Genomic DNA, 26,968 nt, shown 5'->3' on the forward strand with positions numbered 1-26,968 from the left:
TTGAAGATTTGAGTTTTTGTTTTAAAATATTTTTTCTTCTTGTTGATTGAACTTTGTTATTTTGAGATAGGGTCTTTTTATATAGCCTTGCCTGTCCTGGAACTCAAGGTAGAGCAAGGCTGACCTCAAACTCAGATTTTCCTGCCTCTGCATTGCAAGTGCTGGGATTAAAGACAGGCACCACCACACCTCTTTCTTACTCCTTAAGATTTTATGTATATATGTGTGTCTGTGTACATGTGAGTGTAGGTGCCCACAGTCTAGAAGAGCTTCAGTTCCCCTGCAGCTTGAATTACAGGTAGCTGTGAGCACATACTGTAGATGCTGGGAACTTGAATTCTGAATGTCTCTTTACACTGGGCTGTCTCTCCAGCCCACAAATCATATTTTATGATCAATTTCTATAGCAAAAACTGAAAGGCTTCTACGTTCTGTTAAATAAATATGAAATTGGTTAAGTGAAGTATGTTTTGTCTCATACAACATTTTGCAAAAATAAATGTTCATGCAATACATATAGAAACTGAATAAATTTAAAAAGTACATGATTACAGAGCATTGGAATGAGACTATTGTGTGTGACTGACTCTTTTCTACTCCCTGGTTTACATATGTGTAGTTAGAAAATGATGATTTACTTAAGTTGGAATACAAACTTTAAAATTTTGGTGAGATGGCTCAGCAGGTAAAGGTACATGCTATGAAGCCTGAGGACTTAGTTTGGAAGGAGAGAACTGACCTCACATGCACATGCATGTGTCCACACACGTACACACACACATACACACACACACAAAATACTATGAAAATTTGATTATTTTTTAATTGATACAGGTAAAAACAGTTTTTTTTTTTTTATTTGCGGCTGCATAATTGTAAAGGCCAAAGGAAATACTGTAATATAAAAGTATGTAATTGTGAATATTTTTTGGGAACAAGAGACAAAATTATATGTTATAACATATTCTATGTTAGGTTGTTTTTACTTGTATTGATTTTTATATTTGCAGATTGGTAAGTTTCTTAATTTTAGAAGATGAGTTATATTTGTTATTTTGTCTTGATGTTGTATTTTTTACATTGACTCATTGGCTGTCTTACTAACTAGCTAACTTGCAATTAAACTTGACCTGTGTTTAGCATGGGAATTCATGAGGATACCCTGGAATAGTCCAGCCTACTTAGACCGGATATAAAGTTTAAGGCAGAAAGGCTTTTACTTTTTAAAATTATTAGATGTACTTACATAAAATTTCTTAGGGTGAAAACTATGTATTGTTTAGCACTAGTTTTATTAAAGTGTAATTTTATGAAAGTTCTGGGAGACACAGTATTTTATGGATACTTGCTACATTGATACTTCAGGTAAGTCATTTAAAGGCTGAGTTTTGTTTTTCTCCACAAAATGAGATTTACATTGGATTGTCAGAGCTTAAATTATTAAACAGTCTAGAGTCCTGAAACCCATTTTGAGTTTCAATCCCCAATAATTCAGATATTTTGTAGCCACATGAAAGTTGGAGTAGAATGAATGTTTGTATACAACTAAGAAAGGCATGTTGAAATAACCATGTTGCCATCTGGAATGAGCTCAGAATAACACTATAATCTGTGTAATACCATTTATCCAGAATTAAACTTAATGTACATAGCCAAATCATTATTATATCACATAAAAGGCTTCACTGTTTTATATTCTTTTATTAAATTTGTCCTCTACAAAGTGACTTAAGTCTTGGTATCTCCCATATTTTCTGGTGCACTTAATATTGTAAATGTCATATCTGCACTCGTATTTCATAGCTTATTTATCTGTTCAAAAAGTGACTAGATGCTTATTCTGTAACTGATGTGAGCAGATAGTGCGTTACATGGATCAAGGATGCTATTATTTCTAACATGCTAAATTTTGTTTTCTCTATGGTATCACAGTTATCTGTCACACTCTGGCTGAGATGAACTAGTATCACCCAGTGGTGTGCAGTGTCTTCAGTCTAATTATGGCTGATGGTACCAAAAAGTCATGGCCCTAAATGATGTGTCTAGTTTGACAGAGACCTTTATTTTAGATATTGAGTATTGTGCTACGTTTCCAGTGATAAAAGTAATAATCTGTAACTGTATTTTGTTAGCTGTAGGTTTTCAGTTTTGTGAATTTTTTCTTTTTTAACTTTATGTGCATTGGTATCAGATCCCCTGGAACTGGAGTTACAGACAGTTGTGAGCTGCCATGTGGGTGCTGGGAATTGAACCCAGGTCCTTTGAAAAAACAGCCAGTGTTCTTAACTGCCAACCATCTCTCCAGCCCCCCCCCCCAAATGTTTTAAACTGATAACTTGTAAGAAAAATTTAAGAAGTCTATATTGAACCAAGCCAGATATAAATAGAGTCACCTACATCTGAAAGAAAGGTTGGGGATGTAGTAGTGTGATGTGCCATTTATCTTACCAACCTTGGGTGGCTGGAATACTTTGGTTTGTGTTGTAGGGTCATTAATTTGATACTACTCATTACAGACAGGTAACTGAAGTCTTTTCAGTGCTTTCCATTTTTTTCCCTCTTGTAGCTGATACATGCTTGTTTGATTTTATAAATAACCCATCCTCCCTCCACATTGTGTCTTGTTGATAAGCTGTGTTTATTAGGTTAAACATAGTAAATGTATTTTGACTTAAAGTATTTTCAACTTTGGGTTTCACAAAGGATGTAATTCTTTTTAAATTAAGGAACACCTATATTGTGTTTTTTGGAGAAAGAGGGTTTTGAAGGGGCTCTCTGTGGAGGGTTATATATACTACCAGTGTAAGTGATTCTTTAAATTTTTGATGCGTTTAATTCACAGTTAATAGATTGACTACTGAAGTAGTACAGCATCCTTAAAAGATTTCAAAAGAATATAATTTATACTATTTTTTATTTAGGCGTGAATTACCCTTCACTAAATCAGCTCATCTCACCAATCCTTGGAATGAACATAAACCAGTCAAGATTGGGCGTGATGGACAGGTTTGTTTCATTTTTAAGCTACGTTATTCAGCCATTTGTACATCTGTGGTGGTATTTTACTTGTACTGAAATGTGATTTTAATTGTATGTTAATAAATAAAGTTGCCTGGGGGTCAGAGCTATTAGAGTCATAGCAAGTGCGTGTCGGCGGTGGCGCACGCCTTTAAGGACCTGGAGGGCGGTACATACAGGCAGTGACGAGGCAGTCACATGTTTGGGTTTACAACCAATGAGAAGGCAGAACAGCTAGACTATATAAAGACATACACACAGGAAGTAGGTCCTTTTTGGAGAGCTCTCTTGGCTGAAGAGGATCGCTGAATCAGGAAGGGTGAGGCTCTTAGCTCTGACCTCTTGGCTTTCTTCTCTGAATCGGCTCTGTGTTTCTTATTTAATAAGATGGTTGGGTACATCTACATGCATCTTTATTAAAAGACATTTTAAAACCATGTCTGTAAAATATGAATTGTGAAAAAAGTATTGGGGAATTCCTGATTTCTGTGATTGTGACTGACTAGTAAGATATTTACTAATGTTGGTACTCAAGTAAATGGTACTTTCACTGATAAAACTAAAGAGAAAGTGATGAAAGAGAAGTGGCCCAGGCTTTGTTGTTTTTCATTATAAGTGTTTTAAATGTGGGAATGCTTGATAAAATCTGCATCATCCTTTCTCAAGGGGCGTACTATTCTTGTCTTTATCATTCTGGTTTTAGTATATGTGCTGATGGAACAAGCACTCATAAATTTTGTAGTTTATAGTATAGTTTTAGAATTGCCATTAGCATGTCTGATTTTTTTCTGTATAGAAAATGACCACTGAAAAGACAGATGTATGAAGGTATGCACACACGTCTGCAAATTAAGTTGAGCATGTATAGTGATTTAAAATAAACCCAAACCTTTTATGGTTAGAGTTCCTTCATGTTACTTGGTACCAACAGATACTCATTATTCCTACTGCTTGTGAGTAAAAATGTTGGTAATTAAAAGTAACAATTTTGTATAAGCTTGTAGGTTAGTCTGCCTCTAGGTTTTATGCAAATATTTCTTTGGATAGAATGAAAGAGAATAGAGGGCAGTATGAGTTTTAAGTGACTGCACTTGTGGATGCGAGTGTACACCTGTAGTTTCTATTCTTCAAATAGGTTAAAACCCTTTGGAAGAGTTTATAAATCTGTAAGTGTATTAGAATCTCGTGTTTAGTGCTTTGGGAAAAAAGTCTTTGAAGTCAGTGTTCAGTTTTGTACATGAGGAAACTGTCTTTAGAGATTTTATTTTGCTCTTAATTGTTACTTTAACATTACAGGAAATTGAACTTGAATGTGGAACTCAGCTTTGTCTTCTGTTTCCCCCCGATGAAAGTATTGACTTGTATCAGCTCATTCATAAAATGCGTCACAAGAGAAGAATGCATTCTCAGCCTCGATCAAGAGGACGTCCATCCCGTCGAGAACCAGTCCGGGATGTGGGAAGGTTAGAAACGTTCTTTGGACTGATAATAGGCACATGTATCGGGATAACATGATGGAGGAATGTGATTCGTCAAAAGTTTGTCCTGCGGTAAAGAAGAAAGAGAAAATCCTCAAATCAAGCTGCATGGACTAGTTTGTGGCTTCATTGAGGATTTCACATGGTCACCTTGGTCTCAGTCATTTTTTTCAAGAGGAAAATGGGGATCTTTCCTAATGCAGAAAAAATAATTTACTAACAAGTGATGACCACTTTAGACTAGCTAGTACTCTGATAAAACAGTACGCAAGTGAAATGAGGTAGGCATTTTGTTGCTAAGAACAGGTTAGAGAGGAGGAAGAGGAGGAAGTCTTTATTTGCAAAAATTGTTAATATTTTATAAAAAGCCTTTTCTTTCAGGTATGTCTCTGGATAAGCCTTATCACATATGGGACTTTTATAAAGGATCACTAATATTTTTTGAGAAGATGACGCCTCACTTAGAGGATAAAATGTTTTAAGTTATTTCATATTCAAGAGGAGCATTATTGGGACTGTTTCCAATTTTGTCACCGTGATGTGTTAACCCCATTGCCACATTTTCTGTAACATGTGCCCAGTGAATTCACACATCCTGCTGAGCTTCTGAAAACAATAGGTTCTTTCCAAAGGGGATCAAGTGGCCCTGGGAGACCCGGCAACAAACCAAAACGAAGGGCTGTTGCTGTGTCTGTTTACAACTTTTCCAGATGCTGGCAGTACCTGTGGACTTAAAGTGGTTTTTAGAGGATCGTCATGGTTATTGATCACTACCTTATGAACTAAGCAGCATTTTCCAGGAAAAGGGGGTTTAACTTGTTACAGAATTGGAGAGAAGTCTTTGAAAAGAACTGATTTAAGCCCTTCTACCCAACACCTTCCCCTGTATAGATTTGCATACAGCTAAATCTAAAATATTCTGCTAAAGACTATTGGATGTGTGGTTGATGGGATGAAACCTTTCGTTAAGTTCCCTTTTGGTGGAAACAACCTGTGGTAGGTACAGATAATTCAACAAGAGTCCCATTTCTTGAGCTTAAAAAGGACTTTGTCAAGTAGGTAGGAGGAAACCTGGCAGAGCCCCCTTACTTTTGGCCTAAAAGGACTGATCACCAAGATGTCTTTTGAAGTTTTAAGCTAAGAGGTTTCCAGTGCAATACAGTATATACAAGTGAAGTTTTTCCTCAGTTTTGCAATGGACTGCAAACTATACTTAAAACACCACTACACCTTCTCAAGCCTGCCAGGGCCTCTATTTATGTATGTGGCTTACAGCTTAAAGTCAGTAGTTGGACTACTATATGAACTGTTACTATCATGTTTTATACCGGTCGTAAATGCACTCCCCAAACTACAAGAAAGCGGTATGTTTATTTTATAAACCAGTTTTTAATTTTATTAGTGCTATTTATTGTAGATGCAACTGTTTTTTATTCTGTTGGGGGGAGGGGTTCTTGGGTTTGTTGGTTTTAACTTCGCAGTTTTGAATGACTTGTTGCAAAAGTTAATGAAAATATTCAATATTTAGAGAACTAGCTGGAAACTACTGATGCTGGGTTATTTTATACTATATATTTGAAACTAATAGTAAAAGGATATGTTTATTTCCTAAATGTTTTGGACCTTTTGTTTTTATTTTTGTTTAGCTCTTATTAAATGCTAAGTGTGTTTTTATGATGTGTCGTTTTACTAGCCATCAAGGTTTATGAAAGACCATAAAGAACAACCCTCTGCAAATTAATAGTATCTTCTAAAGTTAAATTTTGGCCTAGTTTTATGAACTCTGTTAAAACTTACTACATGATAGTTCATGAGAGCCATTTTATTATAAGGCATTGTCTCTGGAAAAAAATACCTTAATTACTAATGTTATTGAAGTAAATGTTGCTGAGATACTAGTTTTTCAAATAACTAACGTTTTCAAAACTTTCCTGTTACATAGCTTTATTAAATTTAAAACTTTCTGTATACTCATGAAAGTACAGTTTTGTGTAAAGCAGAGGCACCATTTAAGACATTATTAATTTTGTTTAGATTGAATCTATATAAATTTTAGTCTAAGCTATTGCATAATTGCTGGTATGGTTTTCCTCCTGTTTTCACCTGAATGGTGACATTTGGGAAACTGTTGGACTTGTTGAAGAACTCTGCTTATATGTTTAGACTACTAAAATGTGGTTTATAGGCTTGAATTAGGTAATCCATGGGGTTGTCTCATAGTGTGAGATTACAGAGAAACCTACTCCAATGTATAAGGTTTGCCTTTGAGGAATTAAAATTTAAGAACTTTAAGATAAATTGTTCAACAACATTTAGTGGAGACTTTTTTAGGAAGCCTTGGGCTATTCTTTGTACTCATCTCTGTCAAGCTCTTGCTTTGCTGTTTGTTTTCCCAGCTGTTATTGGTTTAATTTCTAATGTGTCTAATTTGTATAGGCGTCGACCAGAAGATTATGATATTCATAACAGCAGAAAGAAACCAAGGATTGACTATCCCCCTGAGTTTCACCAGAGACCAGGTTAATATTTTATAATCCTGAAGATTATTTGACTTTAAATTATTAAAACAACAAAAAATTTCCAGTAGGTTTAAAAGTAAAGAACATTTAGGGCATGACTACTTTAGGAAATCATTACTGCTTCTAATTAGTAGTTCTTCCCCTACCATGTGTAGATTGTTCTGTCTATTACAGCAAGTCATAATTTATTAATTACTTGAAATTGCTGGCTTTGCAAAAATGGAAATTGATGTGTACTACATGTGTAAGATGCAGGAAAAAAGTGACCTATTTTCTTGTGCTTTCTGTTCCCTATGATGCTCAGTGTTTCCTACTAGAGTATACAGCATTAATTGGAAATCAAAATAGAAATTATACCTTTTTCAAAAAAAATAAAAAACCTGATACCATTTTCGAGAGTGATGGGAAACACTTGGCTTGTCATATCCAAGTGTCAATTTTCAGTTAGTGTATTGTTCACTGGGATTAAAGAAGGGGTATGTTTCAAATATGTTTCAAATACAGTCACTGCCACACCTGTAAAACTCTTATTTTGGTTAGCATTATAATGCTAGTGTTGTAACAGATGGCTTTATATAAGCACTTCTTTTTTCCCTGAAGGAGGTAATTGTATTCCATTAGGACAAATACTTTCCCCAGTAATAGGGCCTGTCAGATATATTTACGTATTAGTTTGTTGGATCCTTCCTAATGGAAGCGGGGAATAGAGTAGATTTTGTTTTGTTACTTGGTTCTTGGAGTATTATACATGTTCATTTTTGCAGCTTTTGCAATTTTGTGTTCTTTTTGGAGTCTTCATGTTTTAAAGCTTAGCTGTAAGTTCTCACGTTGAAAGGTAAACATTCTTTAAAAGGATTTTGCTGCAGTGTCCTCAAGCCAGTACAGACTGTACACTCAAGTTAGTCCTCTGCCCTTAGCTCACATGATACATGTGAACACCTCTAGTAGTTCAATGATAACATCCTTTAAAGTATATTTCATGGGAAGAATTGAAACAATTCCCATTAAGGAAGATTTAATTATTATGCCATAGTAAAAACATAAAATTTGATTTACTAAAATGCTTGATGTTTGAACAGGGTATTTAAAGGATCCCCGATACCAGGAAGTTGACAGGTAAGTTGGGTTAACTCTTGCTTAGCTTTGAATTACATTCTTGGAACTAGTTTATGAATTACCTGAATTTAGTTTCACAAATCTTATTCCCAACAGACGATTTTCAGGAGTTCGCCGAGATGTGTTTTTAAATGGGGTAAGCATTAAATTTTACATATTTAGAGCTAGGATCTGATTTGTTTTGTATTCCCTCCATTTTAATTTATTATTGACAATATCATCTTTTATTTTAGTCCTACAATGATTATGTGAGGGAATTTCATAACATGGGACCACCACCTCCTTGGCAAGGAATGGTTTGTATCACTCTGTTTATCATTACTCTATTTTGCAATACTCTATTTTAACTTCCGTTTTGCCAAGTCTAATTTTAAATGCTTACTCAGAATGTGATACCTATACTTATCCATTAAGAGACTTAAAGTACAAATTTTTGGTGATAATGGGTTAAAATGAAAGACTTAAGTTTGTTTATGCTTAAGTATGGGCTTAATAATACGGGCTTACTGTAGTATAGATATATGTAAAACATCATGGTAATGGTTAGTATAAGCTCTTAAGCTGGGTGATGAGATTTATTCTCTCATTTTTCTAACACTTTGACCAAGTTCCATGATAACATCTGTTTACTTCTTACATAAACTTCACCGGCCATTCATTCTTTGGCTCATCAGGCAGATACTGAGTAATTTGTGCACGGAAGTATGCTTACTTTGCCATATATGTTGATAAATGAAGTGAACAGTTATATCCATCTCATAAAGTTAAACCTCAGGTCAAATAGTGTCAACTTAGGATTGTATATAGAAAAGAAATTCACTAAATTCATACCAAGTTTCTAATTGGACCTAATTGGGATAATAAGTAAATTTAGGTCCATTTAAAATAAGACTGAATTAAGTCCTGAGTTTTAATTTTCTGTCTTCAAGAAAATTTGATATTTTTCTTAAAGTATATTCTGACATGGTTTCTAAGAAGTGAAACTTTGTAGCTGAAGTGCCTCTGTGTTTCTTCCTCATTTTATTTTTAAATGCTGTTAGGTGACATCTTACCTTTCTTTGGTTTCTCTTCAAGCAGTTTCACACTATCTTATATATACAGATTAACTAAAAATGCTTTGAGTCTGAAATACTCAGATGAACTTGATGCCAAAATCTATCATGTTCCCTTTATTAATTTTGTAATTGCATTTTAAATGATACTTAATTATTGGTGTGTCTGTGGGCATGTTGATGCCATACACAGACATATGGGTCCTGGGGATTGAACTCCGATCATCCTGCCTGGCAGCAGGTGTCTTTACCCTGAGCTATCTCACCAGCCCCTATAATGGTATTTTTAAAGTTTCATTAGCTCCGGGACTTTATTCTGGAGATAGATTTGTGTGTAAATGATTTCAGAGCCCAGGGTACTGTGATTGTATCTCAGCTGTGTGTGTACACTTTCTATTGTGGCCCTTTACTGTAGGCTAGTTGCTTAACCTAGAATTAGTATAAATTTGCTACATTAAATGCCAAATAAGTATAAAGTGCTTAGGGATTAGTGCTCCATGTTTTTTTGTTTTTTTTTTTTATTTCTGTTAGAATTTAAATGATACAAGTAGCAAGGTAGAACATGTTAGATAGATCTTAAAGTATGTCTTTATTATACGTATTTTGTTTTTAACAAACAGGCTCTTTGGGGGGAACCTTAATATTTTCAATGTATATGAATAGTAATACTGAAATTAATTTGTTTCGGATTGGTATGATTTGGGAATAGGAGTTCTAAGAATGGGTCTGTCTACAAGGTTATTTGGGAGAATTTTTATGTAGATGATGTTTGTGTTTTAGCCTCCTTACCCAGGAATGGAACAGCCTCCACACCATCCTTACTATCAGCACCATGCTCCACCTCCTCAAGCCCACCCCCCTTACTCAGGACACCATCCTGTACCACATGAAGCCAGATACAGAGATAAACGAGTAGTAAGTGCACAAAAGGCAGAGGTGTGAGGGAACTGCTTAGAATTTCTGTAGGTGGTTTACATAGGGGCGCATACTAGATTTCAGTGACAGACTGTTTGTATTACCGTATATAAGCATTATAGAAGTGTACTTATGATATTCTTCCTTTATTAGGACCTTAATTACTAGCTATGTAACTCAAAACTGCTAGTATAATTTTTTTCTAAATCTCTTAATTTTTCATGTAAGATGGTAGTTTTTTAAAGTAATTTTAAGGTAGTTTCTGAATAATATATATATATATATATATATTTTTTACCAAGTTTTATTTAAAACTAGTAACCAAGTGATACACAGAAATTCTAAGTAGTTATCTCATAGTAGTAGGGCTGTTTGATTATTAAAACCAGTTTTCTGCTAATACATATATATATTTAATGAAAATTGTTTTCTGGTACTTGATTGGAAGGATATTTCCATACACATTTAAGTTTGACTTTGAATGGTAGTTCAGTACTAAAGATGGAATAAATATGTGTGTGCGTGTGTGTATGTATATATGTATATACATATATATATATTACAGAGAGTCAGAATAGTAAATTCATATCCTTGAGATTTTTTTTAATGGATTATTCTTTAATTCAAAAGAGGAGTCCATTAAATTAAATCTTAACATTCTATAAAACAGTTTAATGATGTAATGATTCTGATGAATATTGCTAGGGTAGAAAATGACAGCCTTTTTTTTCTGTCAGTATATGGACTACATATGGTGAAATCTTACTTGTTTATCATGAAGTCTTGTATAAATGCTAATAGTGAGCTTTATGAAAAGAAAGATCTTTGAAATAGGAAATCAGTCCAAGATTACTGGTTAACTAGCCCTTGTAAACAAGTTCTATTTTATGGACCTTCATTTAGTAATAATTGGGTTAATTAAAACATCCATGTTTATAATGCATTCACATTTTACTTATGTATGCAAGGTAGTATGGAATTGTGTTTTAAACCTTGCTTCTTCCTATACATTGAAGCCGAAGTTTGAAAACGCACCACCCTCTGAGAAAAGATGACAGGAAAAGTGGAAGTGTTAAGGGAGAGCAGGCACCAAGCTTAGACTTGCCTCTCCTTGTCTTGCTTCTCTTTTACGTCTGTGCTTTACTCTTTGATCGTCTTCATCCTTCAGAGTGCTTTGTTAGCTTTATGTGGGATAGCTTCCTAGTCTTCCTGAAACACATTTTCTTATAGTTCAGAAGTCAATTTTATAGTTCATCAGATTCTCCAAATTTTATTTCATCAAATTCCTTAAATTACTATTAACAGTAAACAAGTGGTATGAAGTTTATAGCCTAAGTCTTCCAGTTGAATAGGAAGTTACAGAAAGAGATGTGGATTCCAGTTTATAGCCCAAGTCTTCCAGTTGAATAGGTAGTTACAGGAAAAGATGTGGATTTTGTTTAGTGGTATGAGTGTCAAAATTAAGTTCTTTGAAATCATGGTTGCATTTTTTGATTTCTTCTTTACCAGACAACTGTGAGGAAATCCCATGCAAAGTTTTGCTTTGCTAATCAATTTTCTCCTTTTTTAGCATGACTATGATATGAGGGTGGATGATTTCCTTCGCCGCACACAAGCTGTGGTCAGTGGTCGGAGAAGTAGACCCCGTGAAAGAGATCGAGAGCGAGAGCGAGACCGGCCTAGAGATAACAGAAGAGACAGAGAACGAGACAGAGGTCGTGATCGAGAAAGGGAGAGAGAAAGAATATGTGATCGGGACAGAGACCGAGGGGAGAGAGGTCGTTACCGAAGATAATGCGCTTTTGGAAGCATTGATTGAAGATAAAAAAATATTGTATTTTTTTTGTGTGTTTACAAGTAGTAAATTTATTTTCAGCTGTCTACTTAAAGCTCATTGTGTAGAAGGATTTATTATCATCTTTGTTCCCAGCATGCAGTAGAATAAGAACTGGAAAACTCAGATCTGCCAGAAATGCACAATTGACAGTTGAGTTGACACTTTTATTGGGGCAGAATGGAACAGTCCAAGAATGTAGATATTGATTCATTCTCTATAAATGTTCTTTTTACAGTATATTCATCCTAGAGTTATTTTGTTTGTTTTCTTTCTTTTGGATCTTGATCAATAACTGCCATAGTATTTTTGCTTTGTGTTTCTACATGTAGCTGCACACGGTTCAGTTAAAAATAATGCTGCTATCAAGTATGCAAATATTGAAGTATGATGGTTTGACTATATGGCAGTGTTGTAGCAGCCTCTTGGTTTCTCCTCTTCCCTCTTTTTTTAAACCTATAAAGTCACTTCATATTTTTTTTAGTCTTCAATGATGAGAGCAATATTAAGAAGACATTGCTATCTAATTTTTAATCTTTTTAAAGAAAAAGTTCCCATGTTCGGTAGCATGGTTGATGCTATTGTTTAGCCCTCCTAAACTGTACATCGGCTTGGAATGTTCGCAGTTTGCGTGTGTGGCAGCAGAAGATAACCCCATATTCTACGTTGCTACTTTTTTGTATGAAATAAATTGGTAAAGATTGACACTTACTTGCTGTATTCCTTGTCTGATTGCCAGTTTTACAGTGTGTAAGCATAACAGTACATTCTCTAGTATACAAAATCCCATGGAGTGGGATTGTGTTGGTAATTTAGTTTGTTATTTATACATCTGATGATATTTTGGATCCATATTTTAGGCTTTTTGTTTTCATCTTCTGCTGTTGAATTGCTTTCTACAGTTTTCTGTTTTCTTGGTCTTTAGTGTTCTCACATTTTCATATATTGCTTGTCAATCATTCCTTGTAACAATTCTCTACCATAGTAAACCATATAAAATAATAATTTTTTTGCATTTTAATTTCTTGAATTGAACCTGAGGTTTGGTCTGTATGAAATTGACTGTCTAAACATTGGGAATGTGAATTTTGGCAGTTTTCTTTTTGACAGTGTCTGCACAAAATCAGCACATAGTTTTGTGTTTTGTCTCTACTTGTATGCCTGCAGAGAACACAGCAACTTCAGTATGTAAAAGTATAACTTCATAAGTGTAACTGTATCTTCCTATCCAGTCACAATTCTATTTTACTAGTGTCAGAATACAGCCTGTGGATTCATTAATTACATGCATGTAGATGTAACCAGCGGTCTTATTAAATAAGAAACACAGAGCCAATTCAGAGAAGAAAGCCAAGAGGTCAGAGCTAAGAGCCTCACCCTTCCTGATTCAGGGATCCTCTCCAGCCAAGAGAGCTCTCCAAAAAAAACCTACTTCCTGTGTGTCTGTCTTTAAAGTCTTCCTGTTCTGCCTTCTCATTGGTTGTAAACCCAAACACGTGACTGCCTCGTCACTGCCTGAATGTACCGCCCTCCAGGTCCTTAAAGGCGTGCGCCGCCGCCACGCACTTGCTATGGCTCTAATAGCTCTGACCCCCCGACAACTTTATTTATTAACATACAATTAAAATCACATTTCAGTACAAGTAAAATACCACATTTCCCCTTTTCTATTTTAATAAAAAGGAAAAAAAAGAAAAAGGTTATAACTAACAAAAGAAAAACTATATACAAAAGTACAATGACTATATACAATATATACAAGTAATAAATGTCTAAACAATGTCTAGTCCATTTGTATTTGACAAATTCAGAGAAAAAAATTTCATTATCCTATTTTGTTAAGTCCAAAATGTATCTAATTCACTTTCTATCCTAATTAATCTTCAACTATAACTAACTAATCTTCAACTCCCTCAGAGACCCAAGAAGGAAATAATATTAGCTAACAAAAATAAAAACAGAAAGTGCATGCAAGCAACTTCCAAAAAATTTGTGAGTTGACAGAAACAGCCAGCTGCCTGGACAGTCACCTGAGGTTTCTCTGCAATGCTGGGGCATCATCTTCAGCCTATAGGCTTAGCATATCTGACAGACTCATTTGTGAAGTAGGATGTACACAAGGTCAACAGTTCAACTTCACATTGGGTGAGAGCAGTCCATGTACCAGAAATACCTGAATTCCACTAGTGTCATGTCATGATTCAGGATTTTAAATTCTGGAAATTGTTGATGGTTTTTTAATTCAGCTGTCCATTCTTCTTGGCTCTGTATATATGGCTTCATCTCAGCATCCCGTTCTTCTCCACATCCCTCTGTCAAATGCCAGTCTACTATTGTGAGGCGTGAGCTTAGTTACTCTTCAAGAATAACTGTTTCAGCTGCTGTTCCATTGCACATCAGAAGCCATCGGCCCACTGCCTATTCAGCTGCCTTCAAAGAAAAGGGCACTGTACCTTTTCCGAATTGTGAAGGCCATTTCAGGGATGGTGCCATATTGTCCTGGTCTTTGATAAAGCCATAACCACACTTGTTTTGGCAAGACTCAGTAGTTTTTTGTTTCATGTCCTGTCTGTCCATTTTGTCAGCAGTTGATTCGAGGATACTTTGTTGTCCAGTGGCTAACTTTTGCCACAATGAAAGTTAACTCCATATGCAGTTTCTTCAATGCCCATATTTTCTCTGAAGTAGATTGGTACTGCCAGGAGCCGACATGTCTCATAATCATAACAAAAAAGAAAAATTTTCTAAGTTATTAAAACATTTTAAATGCCATATTCTGTAGATCTCTGAAGGGTTTGAAGATGACCTGTCGAAAATATATCTGCTCAATTTTTAAAACATATCTAATATGACAACAAGTTCTATTGTAATGTCTAACTACTAACTTTCATTTCTTTATATGCTAATAGTTGGTAATAATAACATTCAAGGATCAGAAAATTGCATTGTTAAATGAACGGTATAAGTACAATTAGAAATATACATATAGCATTTTCTAACAATATCAATTTCAGTATATATATAATTTGTATACAATATAAAACAATCCAATCCAATGTAAAGTATTTAAAACTAGTAATTGTATTTTTCTTCTTCTTTCTTTCTCTTTTTTTTTTAAACAAGAACCTTAAATCTAATCTCCTTTGCTTTGCCTTTTTCCTAACCCTTGACAACAACTTGTAACCAACTCCCCTAAACAATGAAAATTATCCCAGACCCAAAACCCATTAAAAAGACCAAAAAACCACCCGCCCCACACCACCTCTTTGGGAATGTGGGCGTCGTATTCTTAAAATTGCTTCCTGCTGGGTATGGGTGAAGTTATCTTTATCCTGAAAGAAAAATTTTAGGTTAATTGTCAAATTCTAGGAAAGGTAACCATATCCTTCATTATCCAGTCTGTGTATAATGCCAAAGTTCAGGGTTTATCTCAAGTCCTTATTCAAGTAGTCTTTGAGACTGGATCATCTCAGGTAGTCATCTCAAAATTGCTATGTTACCTTGTAGTTCAAAGCTGATCTGTAGATGATGTTTGTCACCTTAATGATATTATTGTCCACGTGGAATTGTTGTTGTTGTGGGACCCCAACTTCTTCCTGGAGACTTCAGTTGATGTTAGGCCTGGCCGTGATTTCCTGCAGAAAACTGATAAGAGACTCGAACACAAAGACATATATATGCAGCTAATTGAAGCCTTTTTTCTAGAATTAGTTAGTACTCTATATGACCATTCATATCTTAAAGTTTAAAATGTATATATAACTATATATATATATATATATATATATTAATCTTGTAAATTTTGATATAAAATTTATACTTTAAGAAAAGTTTTAAAGAATCAGAATAGAATCAAAGAGTTGAGATTAGTAATAGAATAGTCCCTTACTTAATTTGGCTTTTCTCCTGTCCCATAGCAGAAGATGGCTCTTTTATTCTGGCATGATACAGGGGCTTTGCATTTTCCTTTTAACAACATGCTTGAGTTTAAAGAAGGAGAGAGCCATTCTCCAACTCTAAAGTCAGCTTTAAATTTTAATTGAACTGGGACTATTAGAAGACCAATAGTGTTAAATTTTTAGAGAAAAGCAGAAACAAACATTTAGGAAGACATAAAATTTTTTAGATATATATACCCATACGCTGTTTCACTCTGTTTCCTGGGATAGATGATTTGTCCCTTTTCTTCAGTTGTCTCATTTGTCCAGTGTTCTTCAGATTCCTTAACCTTCATTCTCCTAAAAAACAAAAACAAAAACCTTTCCCCAAGACTAATTTTGGGGATGTTCCTTTTTGGCAAGTTATTATCCGATTAAATGAAAAGACATGTGTTACTGGTAAGTTAGTTTAATTTGGATGTTCATGCTGGTTGATGAACTATCACCTCTAATTAAGAGGTTTCTCTTGTTCAAATCGAACCTTTATCAATTTTGATGGTACCCACAACTTATCTTCTCCTGTAGAAACAAAAGCAAAACCTCGTCCCCAACGTAGCACATACCCTGGTTTCCATTCTGAGGTCAGCACATCCTTAAAGTATATAGGCTGATTTAATTCTGTAGTTTTTTCTATTATCCAATGTCTCTCTGCAGCTGTTGTTCCTTTCTCATTGGCATTAAGAAAATTCAAAGTTAATAGAGCATTATGCAGTCTGTTTCTGGGGGTTTTTGTTACCCCTTTCTGTTTATTTAGCATATCCTTTAGAGTTCTGTTTGATCTTTCTACAATCGCTTGACCTGTAGGATTATGTGGTATGCCTGTAATATGCTTTATATTGTAATAAGCAAAATACTGTTTCATTTTAACAGAGACATATGATGGAGCATTATCAGTTTTGATTTGTGCAGGTATACCCATGATGGCCATAACTTCGAGCAAATGAGTGATTACAGAATCAGCTTTTTCAGAACTCAAAGCAGTTGCCCACTGAAATCCTGAATAAGTATCGATAGTGTGGTGTACATATTTCAGTTTTCCAAATTCTGCAAAGTGAAACACGTCCATCTGCCAGATTTCATTCCTTTGAGTACCTTTTGGGTTACATCCAGCTGGTAATGGCGTTTGATTGTAGAAGGAACAAGTAGGACATTTCTTTACTATTTCTTTGGCTTGTTGCCAGGTTATGGAAAAATCCTTTTTTAAACCTTTACTATTGACATGATGTTTTTTATGAAATTCTGAGGCCTCCAGCACATTTCCTATCAATAATTTATCAATCTCATCATTGCCTTGTGCTAGAGGGCCTGGCAGACCAGTATGGGATCGAATGTGAGTTATATATAAAGGATGACTCCTTTTCCTGATTGTATCTTGTAATTGAATAAATAGTGAAGTTAATTCTGAAGCATCAGGGTTAAATTCTGCAGTTTCAATATGTAATACTGCTCTTTCAGCATACTGAGAGTCAGTTACTATGTTGAGAGGTTCTGAAAAATCCATTAATACCAACAGAATAGCATACAATTCTGATTTTTGAACTGAATTATAAGGACTTTGAACCACTTTAATTAAATTTTCTGATTTGTAACCTGCCTTTCCTTGTTTGTTGGCATCTGTATAAAATGTACGAACTCCAGATATGGGTTTTTCCCGTACAATTCGAGGCAAGATCCAATCAGCTCTCTTTATAAGATCAATTCTATCGCTTTTGGGATATTTGCTGTTAATTTCTCCCAAAAAATTATTGCAAGCTCTTTTCCAAGGTTCACTTTCTGTCCATAATTTTTCAATATCCTCCTTAGTTAAAGGTACGACAATTTCTGCTGGGTCTATTCCTGCTAATTGACGAAGTCTCAATTTTCCTTTCCAAATCAAGTCAGAGATTTTTTCCACATAAGTTTTTAATTTTTTATTTGGTTTATTTGGTAAAAATATCCATTCTAATATAATATCTTCCCTCTGCATTAATATTCCTGTTGGAGAATGCCTAGAAGGTAAAATAACCAAAATGCAATCCAGCTTTGGATCAATACGATCCACGTGCCCTTCATGTACTTTCTTTTCTACCAAGGCCAATTCTTTCTCAGCTTCAGGTGATAATTCTCTTGGACAATTTAAGTCCTTGTCACCTTCTAAGGTTTTGAACAAATTATGCAGTTCATCATTTTTTACCCCAACAATAGTTCATAAATGAGAAATATCTCCAAATAATCTTTGAAACTCATTAAGAGTCTGTAGTCGATCTCTCCTAATTTACACCTTTTGGGGTCTAATTTTTTGTAGCTCTATTTTATATCCTAAATAATTAATAGAATCTCCTCTTTGTATCTTTTCAGGAGCAATTTGTAATCCCCAGCAAGGCAAAATTTTCTTTACTTCTTCAAACATTCTTTCTAAAGTATCTGCATTTGAGTCAGCTAGTAAAATATCATCCATATAATGATAAATTATAGATTTAGGAAATTTTTTACGTATCACTTCCAATGGCTGTTGTACAAAATATTGGCACAAAGTTGGGCTATTCAACATTCCCTGTGGGAGAACCCTCCATTGAAATCTTTTAACCGGTTGAGAATTATTATAAGTAGGCACTGTGAAAGCAAATCTTTCTCTGTCTTTTTCTTGTAAGGGTATTGAAAAGAAACAGTCTTCTAAATCAATAACTATGAGAGGCCATCCTTTTGGTAACAGAGTAGGCAAAGGAATTCCAGATTGTAGAGAGCCCATTGGCTGAATTACTTTGTTAATTGCTCTAAGGTCTGTTACCATTCTCCATTTACCAGATTTCTTCTTAATAACAAATACAGGAGAATTCCAAGGGCTGGTTGATTCTTCAATATGCTGAGCATTTAACTGTTCTTCTACCAGCTCTTCTAAAGCCTGGAGTTTCTCTGTTGTTAAAGGCCATTGGTGGACCCATACAGGCTTGTCTGTTAACCATTTTAAAGGTAGAGCTGTTGATGTCTTTGGAAGATCATCAGTTGTTGTGCCCTGTTCTTGTATAATATGGATGCCTGGTGACCATTCAGAATATTGCCTTCTAATATTTCTCTCAGAAACATGTGCTAGTTTATGATTTGTTTCTGAGATTGGAGGGATGTTAATCTGAGTATTCCATTGTTGTAACAAGTCTCGACCCCACAGGTTCATAGCTATGTTAGCCACATATGGTTTTAATTTTGCTCTCTGTCCTTCTGGACCTATACATTCGAGCCATGTTGCACTCTGTTTCACCTGAGATAATGTCCCAATTCCTAACAGTTGAATGTTTACCTCCTGAAGAGGCCAAATTGGATGCCAAAATTCTGGTGCAATTATGGTAACGTCCGCACCTGTGTCTACCAGACCAGACAACAAAACACCATTTATTTTTATTGATAATTTTGGTCTTTGTTCATTAATAGAAGTTTGCCAAAAAAATTTCTTTATGTTTTCTCCTGAATTTTCTATTCTCTCTGTTTCATCATCCTGACCAGCATGACTTATTCCAATAGGCATTTGGTTATTTAATTGCTCTGAGTAGGGGTTTCCTCTACGACTGCATGAAAGGTTTGAACTGGATTTGCTATTGGGGCCTGCATGAGGCCCCTCTGGGAGTTTCCTGAAGACTGAGGCAAAGGATTACCCTGTCTGTCCTTTGTTGATCTACATTCGTTGGTCCAGTGTTTTCCCTTACCACACCTTCTGCATACTCCAGAAGGAAGGGGCATTCTGTTGCCATTGTTCCTTGAGGAAACATTGTTTCTAGGAACAACCTGTTTACAGTCCCTTTTCAAATGTCCTTGCTTTCCACATCCAAAACATCTAACATTCCTCAAACCTTTTGAAATTGCTTCTCCTACCCACGTATCATCATGCTCATGAGCTTCAACATTAACCGTGTCTCTAATCCAGTCTTCCAAAGGTGCAGATCTTGCCTTTAACTGCCTGATTATTGTTTTGCATGCTGCATTCGCATTCTCAAAGGCCAAAGTTTCAATTATTATCTTACTAGCTTCTGAATCCGGGACCATTCTCTTTACTGCTGAAGCCAGTCTTTGTAAAAAATCTGTGAAAGATTCTTTTGGGCCTTGTACAACCTTTGTAAATGACTCAGTTTTTTTTCCTGGTTCCTCAACTCTGTCCCATGCATTCAAGGCTGCTGTTCGACATAAAATTAGGGTTTGGACATCATATAAACATTGTGCTTGTGCTGAAGCATATTGACCTTCTCCAATAAGCTGATCCTGGCAGACTTGTATTCCTTTATCCCTCCACTGTTTTTCTATGTTTTTAGCTTCATCCTTGAACCAAGTTAGCCACTGAAGCCTTTGACTGGGTTCAAGAACAACTTGTGCCAGCTCCCGCCAATCCTGTGGTACAATCCTATTATATGTTGACCAAGAGTTTAACATTTACTTTACATATGGGGAATGCATGCCATAAGATACTATTGCCTCCTTAAACCTTCGTAAATCTAACATTTCAATTGGAGCCCAAATATTTTGTGTAGTCATTTGATCAGGCAACTGTTGTATGGTTACTGGACAAACTAAGGGTGACTGTGTGAAAACAGGCTTTCTTTCTGTAACCCTATGATCCAATCTTGAAGCAACTTCACTGTTAGTTTCTTCTGTCTGAGTTTGTACAGGTTTATCAAGTTTTTCTAAAGCTGTCATCCTGGCACTTAAATTGACTATCTTTTTAAATAGTAAAATGAGAATAAGCATAGTAATAAAATGCATAATTTGGTCAACATTAATCTTCTCATATAGCTGTTCCATTGTCAGACTGTCTAAAATTGCAAACAAAGCCCAATTTTCTTCCAATGAACACAGAAAACCTATTTTTTTTAAATGTGGAAAAAAATTTCTCTTTTAAATAGTTTCCTTTAAAATATTCGATATGTTAAGTGACTTACCAAGTCCTCGTAGAACAGTACCAATCCGAGGGAATTTCAAAACAGCCTCCTAGTGTCCGAGGTGTGAATCCAGAGAGAGAGAGAGAGAGAGAGAGAGAGAGAGAGAGGAGAGAGAGAACACACAAGAACCGTAGCCACAAGTTCTGCCTAAGAACTTGAATCCAGCCACATGTTCCCGCTTGAGCCTAGTCAAGCCTTGGCTCTGGCTACCTTAAGCTCCAACCACGTGCGTTGGCTTTACAGGCAGGGACCCTGTTCGGCAGGGCAGGCCTGAATTGTCTGTAGCACCGGCTTTAAGCAAGTAGCTCAAAGTTAGTCCGGTCTGAGGCCAAGCCGACCTGGGCCCGGGCTAGGGAGCCTGCCACCCTGGCAGGAAACGGGACCTGCCGGCCGCCCTGGCGGGAAACTGGACCTGCCGCCAAGCCAAGTTAATTGGTTTTTAATGGATTCTTGTCCCTGTTCGGGCGCCAAATATAGATGTAACCAGCGGTCTTATTAAATAAGAAACACAGAGCCAATTCAGAGAAGAAAGCCAAGAGGTCAGAGCTAAGAGCCTCACCCTTCCTGATTCAAGGATCCTCTCCAGCCAAGAGAGCTCTCCGAAAAAAACCTACTTCCTGTGTGTCTGTCTTTAAAGTCTTCCTGTTCTGCCTTCTCATTGGTTGTAAACCCAAACATGTGACTGCCTCATCACTGCCTGAATATACTGCCCTCCAGGTCCTTAAAGGCGTGCGCCACCGCCGCCATGCACTTGCTATGGCTCTAATAGCTCTGACCCCCAGACAACTTTATTTATTAACATACAATTAAAATCACATTTCAGTACAAGTAAAATACCACCACACATGCATGGGTGATAGACTTGCAAGAGTATTTAACTCTTAGGGAACTGGGCTTGCAGTTCTGGCATTGTGTTTAATTAACTAGTTGGTGATGTTAAGTTGGGTTGCTCATATTTTTAATGACTAATTCTTTGATAATTTTATGTTTATATTATATATTTTGTCCTTAATCATCCCTCCACTTCCCTCTTCTCCACCTGCCCATCTTCCTCACAAGTCTCCATCTCACGTTCACATTTTTTTTTGTTTTTTGCTAGGTGACACCACTCAGGTTTTTTATTCCATCAGTAAGTTAAACCTTGCACTGATGTCTACTCTTTTTCTAAATCCTTAAAACGAAATATATTCATTAGAAGCAATTTGTAGCTGGAGTTTTCTCTCCAGCTCCCTTCAAGCCCCTGCAGTCTGACAGTCTACTTACAAAATAAACACACAGACTCTTCCTAATGGCTCAGGCTTGCTAGCTGTTTTTATATCTTAAATTAACCCATTTCTATCAGTCTGTAAGTTGCCTTGTGGCTCGTGGATTACTGATCTCGTTTGTCATGGCAGCAGCTGGCAGTGTCTCTCTGCCTCAGCCTTCCACTTCCCAGAATTCTCACTCCTTGTCCCGCCTATACTTCCTTCCTGGCTACTGGCCAATCATGTTTTATTTATTAACCAATCAGAGCAACACATTTAACATACAGAACATCCCACAGCAAGAATTTTTTTTAAATAGTTGTACAGAACTAGTAGGCAACATTAAAGTTATTTCTTGATGTTAAAATGGGTTGTAAATCACATTGAACACATTCTGCACTGTATACTTTTGTGTTGCTGTGTACGACTACATCCACATAAAATTCTGATCTCTGATTAGAATCGGATAACAGGTTCAGAGAGTAAAATTACTCAGTTTATGTTCCCACAGAAGTTACTTCATTGCTAGTAGAAAGTAGAATTTAGGCATTCTGTAAGATGATGAGCATGATGTCCATCCTGATTATAAGCATTAACTCTTTTCTTCAGGCTTCATTAGTCATAGCTTTCCTTAAAGTCATTCTAAGAAGCTTTGTAATTTGGGGGTTAGTTTCTTTTGGCTTACATTTCTATTCCCAACACAAAGTAATCCTGTGGCAGTGGATCACCAGCAGCTCAAAGACAGCCTGAGCTATGAACTGAGACCTTGTCTAGACCCATTTACACACACACACAAAAAAAAAGTATTCTAACTAAAAGTTTATTTATGAGACATGGTCTAATCAGGTATCCCTGGCTATTTTGGAACTCTGTAGACAAAGCTGACTATAAAATCTGAGGCCCACCTGCCTCTCTCAAGTTTGGGGATTAAAGGTAAGTGCCTGCCTGCTTTAAAAGCTTTTTCAGTGGACAAAAATTTAGTTTGCATTTTTTTTTTGTATATCCATCGTACAATGGTTCAGTCCATTAATCAATGGTTCAGTCCAGTAATCATTGCCGCCTCCTGTTATCTTTTGGGAAGAACATTTAACATGCATTTAAAATCAGTCTCTTTCTTAAGCATACATTGCACATCATTGTCATTGTGTATATCTGTCAAACTTGGTTCTTTGATCTAATTGTAAACGTGAATCCATTATCACCCTCCTTACCCCAGTCATGGAGATCAATTTCTTTTAGATTTGACAAAGTGAGATGATATGGTATTTGCTCTTTTTTTGTTTGTTTACATAGTCAAACAAATATTTCAGTTAGTGATAGTTCCTAAGAAACTTTTAATGGTTCAGCAATGTGAGCTGAATTTAGTCAATTATATCCCTGCTTTGGATGGAAACATTTATATTGGCAATCAGCTGGTTTATGAATTAGTGAAAGTGCTTGATTTCTGTTGACTGTAAGGGGTTAGAAGAAGTTGAAAATTCTAGTAGAAAATTAAGTGGTTTCTATGACGTGTTAAATTCTGTATTTCATTACTGGAAGTAATTTTTTTCTATAACTTTAGGAAGATTATAGGGACTAAACATTTAAAAAAATTGTCTCAATCATTTAATTATGTGAAATAGTCATACCACCTGTGTTTTTTGTTTTTTGCATAGGGTTAAAATCCTTGTTGCTATTTCTAACTTTCCAACAAATCATATTTCCTGCTAAAATGTTCATTTATGAACTATGACTAGAAATCCATTTAGAAAACCTTTAGATTTTGGCATGGCTATGAGGACACAATTTGAAGGTGTTTTTTTTTTTTTTTTTTTTTTTTTTAAAGATTTATTTATTTATTATGTATACAGTATTCTGCCTGCATGGGTCCCTGCAGGCCAGAAGAGGGCACCAGATCTCATCACAAGTGGTGGTGAGCCACCATGTGATTGCTGGGAATTGAACTCAGGACCTCTGGAAGAGCAGTCGGTGCTCTTAACCACTGAGCCATCTCTCCAGCCGAAGGTGGTATTTTTAGAAGAGATTTTACCAACTTTCTAATAGCACTTTAAATTTACTGACTTCTTGTAATACAGACAGACTCCCATTTATTTTTTGAAATTAGTTTACTTTGAATAAGTCATCCCACTCTTACTCCACTCTCATTCAGGAATATCCATCCTGGCTTCTGGACTGACCAATATGGTGATCCCATTCTCTTGGGAACTCAGGGCTTGCTTTGTCAGGACTTGCTTGAGGATTACACAATGTATAGTCCTTTGGCAAAAGAGATGCTGGGGAAATCAGAATTGCTGGGAATAGTTTAGTTGCTCTGAGGATATAGTAGAAGATACACTTTGTCCTTGGCAATAAATTACATGAATGTGAAGCCTGAGGAATGGTTTAAAGATAATCCCAAAAGAAAAAGCTAAAGTTTACTGCTAAATGGAGTAGAACCTTTTTGTAAGGAATTCTTTTAATTCATTGGTTACAAAGACTTTGTTAAGTACAGACAGACACAGAAAACAAGTTAAATTTGGGAAGAAGTCATTTAATAGGTTAAACTGCAGAGCAGGAATCTAGATGGTGTGCTCTTCCATGAACCGGGGATACCACTGACAATAATGAGTAGCTCATTTGGCCCACAAGTGTTAACCTGGAGAATAGGCCCCAGAGTTCTTCATAACCAAAGGAAAAATCAGAGGAAGAAGGCCTGCAACTTCAATGTCATATTTAATGTCCACATCGTGTTCTTTTTATTTCGTTTTTCGAGACAGGGTTTTTCTGTGAGCGCCAGCTGTTCTGGAACTCACTCTAGACCAGGCTGGCTTTGAAATCAGAGATGCCTCAGCCTCCTGGATTAAAGGCATGCACCACTGTCTGGCTCACATGTTCTAGCGGTGTGTATGAATACACTGTAAGACTGAATTGGCTTGTCTTCTAAGGAGGAAGAGAGGGCTTACACTTTATTTTTAGAACATTTCTGGTGCAATGTGGGAAAATTAATACAGTTGGGATGTAGGAAGGATACAAATACAGGAAGGATAGAAACAGATCATTGTTAAACTAGTTCTACTGGAGCCATCTTAGAGCTCCAGTTGAAAGAATCAGGAGCTAGTTGATAATTTGAAAGCGGTAAAATACAGCATAGCAATGAATTTACATGAATTAGTTTCAGGAGTTGGTTAAGTACCTTCAGTGGAACATTAGGAGAGTGTATTTGTTACTTTTCTGTTGATGTGATAAAACAGTATTCCAAAAGTGACTTGGGAAGAGTTACAGATCCGGAGGGCTGAGTCCACAGTGGTGGGTAAGCATGGTGGCAAGCTGCAGGTATGGCAGCAGTAGCAAGAAGATAAGAGATCACCTCTGATTGCAAGCAAGAAGCAAAATGAGCTAGCAGTAGGGTGAGGTTCTAAACTCTTCAGAGACCGTACACCAATGACACACTCCAACAAGATAACACCACCTTCCACAACTCCCAAAACCAACTAGGGATGAAGTATTCAAATATCTGAGTCTATGGGGGAAATTTCTCTTAATCACCACAGGGAGATAACATAAATATAAAATAATTTTCTTTATTTTTTTATTTTTTTTGGTTTTTCGAGACAGGGTTTCTCTGTGTAGCTTTGCACCTTTCCTGGAACTCACTTGGTAGCCCAGGCTGGCCTCGAACTCACAGAAATCTTCCTGACTCTGCCTCCTGAGTGCTGGGATTAAAGGCGTGCGCCACCACCGCCCAGCTTAAGAATTTTCTTTCAAAGAGAGTATGACTTTTACATGGAGGTGGGCAATCGAGGATGCACGCATGGCCAGGTGTTGAAGAAGGGCTGATAGGGGAAATGGGTGTGACTTAAAAAGTTGGTGGTGGATGACTTGCAAAGTGCTTTGCTTAAAGTATGTTCTGTAAAAGCCAGGAGTGATGGTGAGTGCCTGAAACCTTAGCAGGTAGAGGTGGGGTTAGGAACTGAAGACCAGTCTTGCTTGCATAACATCTGTGAGGCCAGCTTCAACTACGTACAACTTCATCAGATTTTCAAAAAGCTATGTTAGCCCAAGATTGTTTGATTATTTGCTGGGATTTTATTGTTTCTTTTCTATAAAATGATAATCACCTTGGGGAAAAAATGAAGTATTAGAATTACACATTGAAGCTATAAAGGTAAAATTTCTTCAAGCAACTACAAAAGCAAAGCATAAAATGTGTAATAGTCTTACTTTCTAATCTGATTTCTACGTGTAGCTAATTTAGTGACTTTTTTCTACGTAATGGTGTGTTTGTGTAAGGTGTGGTGTGTGTCAGTTTGAGTGTGTGCGTTAGTTCCCATGTGGATCTCAGAGGACAATCTGTAGGAGTCTGTTCTCTCCTACTACCATGTGGCTTCTGGGGAATCAAACTTGGTCATCAGGCTTGGCAGCAAAAACCTTTACTCACTGAGCCATCTCACTATCCCTAATTCAACGATTTCTTCCAGGCATTTGTCTGGATTTATGTATTTTTATTCATCATTTTTAAGTTATTAAAAATGGGGATATTTTGTTTTCATGTGCTTTGTAATAGTCAACAATAGACTACATACATACTGGTGCTGGTAGAGGTCAGAAGAGGGCATCAGATCCCCTGGATCTGGAGTTGCTTATGATACCGTGAGTCATGCATCATAAAGATGGTCATGAGTCAGCAGGTGGGTGCTGGAAAGTGAACCCAGGTTCCCTGCAAAAGTATCAAGTTCTCTGAACTGCTGACCTATCTCTCTGTCCCCAGAAAGTTATTAACCATGTTTCTTTTTCTGATAATTTTCTATTTGATCATTTGATCTTTTTACTGTATGTATGAATATACATATAAAAATTATTGGATTGTGATATATGTTGTGTTTTCTACTCTGTATAGGTTGTCTTTTTTTTTATCTGTATAAGAGTTTACATTTTTGGTGCAGTTAAAGTGGAGATTATTTGTAATCCTGGCTT

General features: G+C 36.2%; 1 protein-coding gene and 1 non-coding gene across 5 annotated transcripts in view; one reads left to right on the forward strand and one right to left on the reverse strand.

The window, feature by feature from the left end:
* The window catches only part of Ythdc1 (YTH N6-methyladenosine RNA binding protein C1), a 32,659-nt gene extending 20,016 nt beyond the window's left edge, over nt 1–12,643 (forward strand). For 2 of the 4 annotated variants that reach the window (XM_052735302.1, XM_052735304.1), the window contains 8 exons: nt 2,922–3,006; nt 4,315–4,481; nt 6,933–7,015; nt 8,095–8,131; nt 8,204–8,267; nt 8,365–8,427; nt 9,964–10,098; nt 11,669–12,643. In XM_052735302.1, coding sequence (XP_052591262.1) covers nt 2,922–3,006; nt 4,315–4,481; nt 6,933–7,015; nt 8,095–8,131; nt 8,204–8,267; nt 8,365–8,427; nt 9,964–10,098; nt 11,669–11,893 — 859 coding nt within the window. In that variant the 3' untranslated portion in view covers nt 11,894–12,643. The remainder of the gene's footprint in view (nt 1–2,921; nt 3,007–4,314; nt 4,482–6,932; nt 7,016–8,094; nt 8,132–8,203; nt 8,268–8,364; nt 8,428–9,963; nt 10,099–11,668) is intronic. The other 2 variants (XM_052735303.1, XM_052735305.1) reach the window with 1 other exon arrangement.
* LOC128109239 (U6 spliceosomal RNA) lies at nt 3,639–3,745 on the reverse strand. Its single transcript, XR_008217769.1, has one exon. It is a non-coding gene; the product is annotated as a U6 spliceosomal RNA (small nuclear RNA).
* Nucleotides 12,644–26,968: the final 14,325 nt, after the last annotated feature.

The sequence above is a fragment of the Peromyscus californicus genome, unplaced genomic scaffold, assembly GCF_007827085.1.
Source record: "Peromyscus californicus insignis strain IS unplaced genomic scaffold, ASM782708v3 Scaffold_13__1_contigs__length_99412109, whole genome shotgun sequence".
Taxonomy (NCBI): Eukaryota; Metazoa; Chordata; class Mammalia; order Rodentia; family Cricetidae; genus Peromyscus; species Peromyscus californicus.